Here is an 8,193-nt window from a genome sequence, read left to right as displayed (position 1 = left end):
AGTCTGCTGCTGACCAAACGTTATGCGGTACATGACTGTATTAAAATAAATAGCATGAAATAATAATGATTGTGATTTTTCACATGTATGGACTATGGAGAAACCAAATGTCTGAGCTGACAGAGGATAACTACAAAGACTTATACAAAGACAAAAGGAAAAGAAGGGTTCTTTTCTATTTAAGGGAAGTAATATACCATCGGTGCCTCCACGATTCATCTAGGAGTGAAATACCACATTCAACTATTTTGCTTCCAGCTTACTCCCACAAAAATTAGGAGGTATTTCTTCCCCAATTCTCCCTTGAATGTGAATGAAGTTATTTCCAAATCTCCATTCCCCTTGGGCTTATTCTAGTCCTTAATCTTAATACAATTTTAATTCATATACACCCTTTTGAAATCAGGAAACCTCATCCATTTTTAAATTTCAATAATAACTTGTGCTGGACCAGTAATGAAAAACATTAACTGTGCTTTTCTAACTGTGAGGCAAAGGTTTTTAGTTGAAGGATGGAAGAGTTTTGCTAAAAGAGATAGTAAATGTATTGTACTAAATCATTCTAATTCAAAAGCCATTTTTCTTTTATTTCTAATACAACAGACAGAAAATGCAAACTCTTAGTAATATTATACCTTGTAGCATTGTCCACAATTAGCTGAGATTCTGCTCTATGGTTTGTCTTTAGCTCAATAGCACAATTTCTTGACTGAAGAGTCTCAAAAAGATCTTTCAGCAAGTTACCAGGTTCAATACTGGGTAACTGTCTAATATCACCTAAAAGATTTAAAAAAAAAAAAAAAAAAAAGATACATGTTTTAGGAAACCAGGATGCTAAAACTTAGAAATTATTTTTATTTCTCTCCACTGATAAATATCATAAAGACTTACTCTGAGAAAAAATATCCCCAAGATTGTTTAAAATTATTTAAGAGTTTAAAGTGAAATATTTAACAAAAAATAACATTTAAATTAAACAGTATAAGATATTAAAATAGTAATAACACAATAAGGTAACAAAATCTAAATTGAACATCTTTCATACCTATAACCACAGGGAAACTGGGTATAGGCATATGTTTTAGTCAACATATTAGGACAAGAAAATAGACCTTAGACATTTGTAGTTAGTTCCTTTTTCAATCACCTTCATTGTCTTATTGAACATGGAAGAATCTATGGCCTCAAATACATAAAATAAATGTACAAAATATAAAACAAACAAACTCATTTGGTAACAGATACATTTCACTACTCTAATGATGATGTTCTGCTCTATTAAAAATCTTTTTTGCTTGCACCAAATAAGCCCTAAATATAAGAAAAACATGTACTGGGGGAAGCAGAGAGAAGGCTTAAGCCATTAATAGAACCAACTGCTTAAAAGACATCCTCCAATACCTAAAAAAATAGTTTTTATATACAACATGATTCTCCAATTATGATTTTATTTTTTTCACCATTAAATCATATGATCTACCAAGCACGACTACCCAATAGAATCTAACTGAATCTTATCAGAATTGGAAGGGCCTAAGAGGCTGGTGAGGTCTAATTTGAGTTATTAGCTTAGAATCATAAAATTACTTTTAAGCGGTCTATCATTCAAATTTTTTATTATTTCCAAATGATCCCCATCCTAATTTACTCTGAATCTGTGGCACTTTTACTGTTTTAGCAGCCGTCATTTAGGTGATTAGCAGTAACCCATCACAACCCTATTTCATTCACATCCCAGCCTGCCATTATCCTGGCTAAAACAAAACAACCCAAGCTGATCAGGAGAGTGGTCAGACTTAACTTAGTGTAGCTTTGGTATCAGTTCTGAAAAACGGTTTTCACCTTTAGGAAATGGTGTGGTAAGATGGTGTAAACAACCAACTAACCACAGTATTCTGAAATAAACACCAGAATTCTAACAATATTTTAACTTACCAAGGATAATAAGTTTAGAAAGTTTGGAGTGCTCACACAATAAATTTAAGACCGATTTGAAGATTCCTACAGATACCAAACTCCCTTCATCCACAACCAGAACTCTAACTGAAGAAAATTTCCATGGTTTGTCTGTGGTCATCATTTTTTTGTTCCATAAATAGAAGCTATAATTGACCTACAAGCAAAGTATGGCATTTCCAAAGTCAAGTTATAAAATTTATAAAACCAAAAATTAATAGCAAGTTATTTTAAGGCAAAACTCTTAAATTGGCAGGGGTAGGTGGGAAGTAGAAAAATACAAAAGTTATACAAATAAACATACAGCAAAGACAGACCAAGTAAATCTAAAAACAAAAAACGGGTCAAATTGTACCAAAATCTCAACACTTCCCTCATCGTTTTTAAACACAGAAAGCTCTCTATTTTTTTCTATTGCCAAATAAACCTTCCCATGGCCATCTGAGATATCCCACTGAAGCCCTCCCGTTCTCCCAACCACATTACTCCATTCTGAAATAAAAGCAGTGATTTCTCAACCTAATTATGAAAATACTACTTTTTCTTTCAAGTATTCTAAACTTTCTCACCTCAACTTCTTTAAAAACTACCACCACCACCCCACAACAAATAAACAACAAAATTATTTATTACAAATATAATACTACTTATTTTTAAATATAGATGAGAAAAAAATTGGTTGTAAAATTCCAACCAGAGAACAGTCAATATTTTAGTGTATAACATTCTACAAATGTTTCTATGTCATCAGTATGAGCACTTATAGGTTGAGTATCTTTGATCTGCAAATTCAAAATCCAAAGTGCTCCAAAATTCTTTTTTGAGCACTGACATAATGCTCAAAGGAAACGCTCATTGGAGCATTTCAGATTTTCAATCTGTATTATGTACAGATTTTCTAAATGGTATATCACATCTTCATCTAATTTTTCTACTGAAACTAGATTCAACATGTCTATTAAGTAAAGCCTTCATATTTCCTACCCAAATGCATCAATTTCCTTCAACAAAACCCCCTATGGTCGCAGTGGTCATGTCTCACAACATTCTAAGTTAGCCATTTCTTTTCTCTTATTTAACATGGTCAATTAATTATCTTAGAAATGCTGCCATGTTCCACTGTATTTCTAGTGCCGCTAGCTCAATACAGGCTGCATCTATCAGCACCTTGATGACTCCAATAGCTTTGCAGCCAGGTTCCCCTACACACAACCCCAGGATGGGACTGTCCAATAAAATACAGGAAATCCAGTTAAATTTGAACTTCAAACACACAAAAAATGACGTTTTAATATGTGCAAGTCAAAGAATCATTTGATACATACTTATACTAAAAAAATTATTCATATTTTTATCTGCCAAATCTGGCAACCCTAGTCAAAGGATGAATAAATGAAACTCCAGTGCTCTTTCTATGTTCTTGCACCCTCTCCTAAGCCTAAACATGGCTTCAGAAATGTTCTCTCAGCATCTCAGGTAGATACTAAGAAACTACCAATTAATCAGTTAACCATAGGATCAAACTTAGCAATGACCCCTTTTGGTGTCCCCTTCGAATTCAGTCCTTCAGACTAATCAGACATGAAAACATAGTATAAAAAAAAAATCATAAACTCATCAGAAGTCTCTTCTGATAAGCTACACTGAAAAACTCTAGGTCTCTATTCATTCAAGTGATAAATAAAGATAATAGGCAAGATATGTTAAGTGGCTCATGGCTCTATGATTCTATATGATCTTCCTTAAAACTGCTTTATTTCAATCTCTTGCTTAGGAACCTAAATGGCCTCCTAGTAGATCAAGTTCGAGTTTCACTGTTAGGTGTGCAATATCTGTAACAATGGCACCATGGAAAAAAACAACAGGCTGGAAGGCTAGAAATCTCCCTTTCAAGTCCTAGTTCTACACCTAACCAAGTTCTTGGGCAAGATGTTTAACATCCTCAAACTTCAACTAGCTCTTCTGTAAATGTGGAGATAATATCACTTTATCAAGTATGTAATGAGATAAGTCAAAATACTTTACTAACTTTAAAGCTGGAATTCATTGTCTAACCCAAGTTTAATTTCCACCATTCTGTCAGATACAGGCTTCATTCCAATCAATGAAATCACCTCAAAACCCTCTATACACACTATGATCATATTCCTCATTGCCTTTGCAAAGGTCTTTCCCCTAAGTCCAACGTCCTTTTCCTCACCTGAGCTTCCATGTTCCTTGGAGTCCAATTAAATGATTACCTTCTTCCGAAATCTTCCAACTACCAAGTTCCTTTAGCTATAAAATGCCAGGTCAGGGCTAGGGCTAGAGGAACCTCTCCAACTCTTTACAATGTTAAACTCCATGATTCTTAATTATAGCCAATACTATTTTCTTCAAGAATGTTAATTTATTTGTAATTTTTACTATGTGACTACTGTTTGTCAGGCACTGTTCTAGGTGGAAGAAATAAAGAATTATACCAGATGAGCAAAGTCCTCACTTTCATCCTACAGAATATAAGCCTTTCACTTCCATTTCCAACGCTATTCAAAATATGGTCTGTGGACTGTGACATGTTTGTAACCAGTCCCCATGAGAAACAGATACTGTATCAGCATCTAAACTAACTACATCATTATGGCTACACTTTAGAGCAACTGATGTTTTTTGGTTTTTAGAGAGGGTCTTACTGTGTCACCCAGGCTAGAGTACAGTGGTGTAAACACGGCTCACTGCAGCCTCGACTTCACAGCCTCAAGCAGTCCTCTCACTTCAGCCTCCCAAGTCGCTGGAACAACAGGTGCATGCGACCATGCTAGCTAATTTTTTAATTTTTTGTAGAGATGGGGGTCTCACTATGTTGCCTGGGCAGGTCTCAAACTCCTGAGCTCAAGTGATCCTCCCACCTTAGCCTCCCAAAGTGCTGGGATTAAAGGGAGGAATCACTGTGCTGGGCCTGATAAGTTTTTTTCATAAGACTTTCTCAATGAAGGAAGCAGTGCACTGATTTACTTCTACCATTAGCTCCTTTCTCAAGCAAACTGGTAACAATTTACAGACTGGCTGCTTTAAAAAGCATTGATCTAAATGACTAGTTACCGCAAGGCAAGGCAGGGACCCAGAAGGCATTCAAAATATTCCTACTGATTGCTTTAAAAAATAAGTTTATCTTCAAGGCAAATGTTTAACTACAGATAAAATATCAAAGGTTTTACCTGACACAGTGTGTAGGCATGAAGACCAGTTTTCTGTCTTAGTAAGCCAGCTGCTTTCCCTGTAGGCGCTGTGAGCAAAACTTGTATATCCTTGCTCGCCTCTAGTTGACTTTGCTCAGTAAAGGTAATCCATTCTTCTGAAGAACTCTGGTCTTGTTCAAAATCTTCACAAGCTTTTTTTACTTCTCTTTCTTCCAACTGCTCTATATGCTTAAAAAGATGGCTAACGATTGTGGTCTTCCCACATCCACCTTTCCCACTTATGACTGTCACAGGATTGGAGCAAATCATTTCCAAAGCAGCCAACTGATCCTGATCCAGCTGAACTTCAATCTGATCCTGATCAAGCTGAACTTCACTTATTTCTGCATTAATTTCACTTTCACCATTAGTCCAAATATGGTCATCAATGTCCTCTGTGTCCACAGGATTTTCTAATCTTGCTTCATCAGGTTTGCTCTCATTCAATGCATCATCCCTTCTTGAATTCTCAGGTTCTGCGGTGTGAATAGAGGCAAGCACCTTTTTGACATCGACACATAAATGCCATGGAGGGCTCTTCATCAGGTCACAAATTGAAAAGGCAATGGCTCTTTCAGCCTGGTAAAGGTTGTAAGGGAAGACACAGGCCTTCTCATATGTCACCACACCAATATCCTTCAAAAACTTCAGCGATTCCGAAGCATCAGGAAATGACATGTGATCTGACAATTCCAAAGTTAAGTCATTTACTTCAACATATGTGTGCCCATGTTCTCTACACATCTGCTTCAGTTTTGAATATATTATTAGTGCGTTCTTCTCCAAATCAGCCATCAACTGGAGAAGAGGCTGGCACTGACAAAACGCTATCCAACTTGCCTCACATCGCAACAGGTTCCATTCTCTGTAGGTTATCTTTAAGAAAAAAAGTTCAGGTTGGTTTATAAACATCGTAAGACCTTATGAATATGTTCTTTATTAATAATTTTTGAAGCCCCAGAAAACATGAACTTCAACTAAATTTGGAGAAAAACACTAGAGAACATCACTAATTTTTTTAACTGGCTGTACTGTAGTTAGAGATCTATATAATTTTCTAATTAAAATTATATTGTATCAAACTAACACAAATAGTTTTAAAAGTGAAATACCATAAGGCTTATCACAAAAAAATATGAATCCTTTCCTTATTCTTTCTCATGCCTTCTAAAGGAAACATCTCCAACACTTTATTTCTTCCAGAATTTACCTCCATAGTTCTAAGTACTATAGATATTTTTCCTTGATTTTTAAAAGATTTTAGATATTTATTATTAACTCCTTACTATGGCAAGTCTGTCTCTATGGAAGTTCGTTCTATTTTATACCATTACCTCCACAGGTGCTTCTTTAGTTCCTATATTTGAAAAATGTTGTAGTATACATTTTGTTAAATTTTGGTCAAATAGATATTTATTATGCTTATGCAAATAGGATTCACAGTTGAGTGACAGATACACTCTGTTAAGTTTTTTGTTGAACTCAGTGTGTATCATGAAGTTAACATCTGTCTCATTTTCTTGGCTTGTTTAGCTTTCTATGTATACCTATCAACAACTCTGCCTAAATTCTACGGAAGAGATACAGAACTCCCTTCACCATAATCCACTGAGCACATCATCTATTGGCCCCATTTTTTCTTAATGGACTCATCACTCCTGAGCTATCCATACCTTTTATGGGCTGAACCGTGTCCCCGCAAAATTCATATTTTGATGTCCTAACCCACAGTATCCTCAGAATGTGACTATATTTGGAAACAGGGTTTCAAAGAAGTAATTAAGGTTAAATGAGACCATGCACCTCATTAATGAGGTCCTCCGGATGGGCCCTACTCTAATATGACTTGCATTCTTACAAGAAGAAGAGATTAGGACACAGACTGGCAAAGAAGGAAGACCACGTGAAGACACAGACAATGACCATCTAAAAGCCAAGGAGAGAAGCCTCAGAAGAAATCAATCCTGTCTACACCTTGACTCAGACTTGTAGCCTCCAGAACTGTAAGACAATAAATTTCTGTTGTGTAATCTATCCAGTCAGCAGTACTTGTTCTGGAAGCCCCAGCAAACTAATACAATACTTGGATAGTAGTTTATGGGCTGAATGGTGGGACGTCGATCCTCCTTTTCCCACGAGTCCCAGAATGCTGCAGCCAGGCTTAAACTCTCCATGTAGATTCTTCTCTGAGAAGAGTGACTAAACAGGAGAAAACACTTCCAGATCCTGACACAACGGGGAGGGAGGAGAGTATTCCCTAATGAAAAACCTTAGTCACCACCAGATAATCTCTGCCTTATCCTCCCCTATTATCCCCAAGCCTAGAAACTTTCAGTTGAATGGCATCAGGCAAGAAGAACCTCTATCCTCTTGCTGGGGTGGGAAGCAGTAATCCCTTAATGCCCACATTGGGGAGAGAATCTGGGACTTCAACAGCTTCTTAAACAGGGGTTCACGAGAGAGATCCAAGATGGCTGATTACTAGCAGCTCAGGGTTGTGAAAGCGCAGAGAATGAGAGGACGCCACACTTTCAGACAAATTTTTGTTGCTCACGGACCTGGAGATTCCCAGCGGAGGAGCCTCACGGGTCACCAGCATGACTCCTGTGGCCGGCGCGGTGGTTCTTGGTGCAGAGTAAACGGGACTGGGTCCCCTTTTGGTCGACATTTGAAGCTCTGGGAAGGCAGAGTCGCCCATTCAGCTGATTGAAAAAGGGATTCAAGAGGGAAGCCAGACCAGAGATTCCCGGGCAGAAAAGCACCACGAATCTTAACGCTGCTGTTTTGGCCGGCGCAGTGGGTTGCTCAGATTCCGGCGCTGGGAAACAACAAGTTGGACGTCCACTCAGAGACCTAATTTGAAAGTCGGTAATTACAAAGACGACAGGTGGATAAATTTACAATGATGGGAAGAAACCAGCGTAAAAAGGCTGAGAATACTCAAAATCAGAATGCCTCTCCCTCTACAGGGGATCACAGTTCCTCATCAAGGGAACAAGGCCTGATGGAGAACGAGTGC

General features: G+C 37.2%; 1 protein-coding gene across 1 annotated transcript in view; it reads right to left on the bottom strand.

Annotated features, from left to right (window-relative positions):
• Positions 1–8,193, bottom strand: part of HELB (DNA helicase B) — a 37,417-nt gene that overhangs the window by 22,035 nt on the left and 7,189 nt on the right. Inside the window, exons 4-6 of the mRNA XM_017515848.2 lie at positions 5,154–6,050; positions 1,936–2,113; positions 636–777 (exon numbers count right to left, since the gene is read on the bottom strand). Of these exons, the coding sequence (XP_017371337.1) occupies positions 636–777; positions 1,936–2,113; positions 5,154–6,050 (1,217 nt within the window). The remainder of the gene's footprint in view (positions 1–635; positions 778–1,935; positions 2,114–5,153; positions 6,051–8,193) is intronic.

Source organism: Cebus imitator, unplaced genomic scaffold, assembly GCF_001604975.1.
Source record: "Cebus imitator isolate Cc_AM_T3 unplaced genomic scaffold, Cebus_imitator-1.0 Scaffold562, whole genome shotgun sequence".
Taxonomy (NCBI): domain Eukaryota; kingdom Metazoa; phylum Chordata; class Mammalia; order Primates; family Cebidae; genus Cebus; species Cebus imitator.
This window is presented reverse-complemented; position numbering and strand designations above follow the sequence as displayed.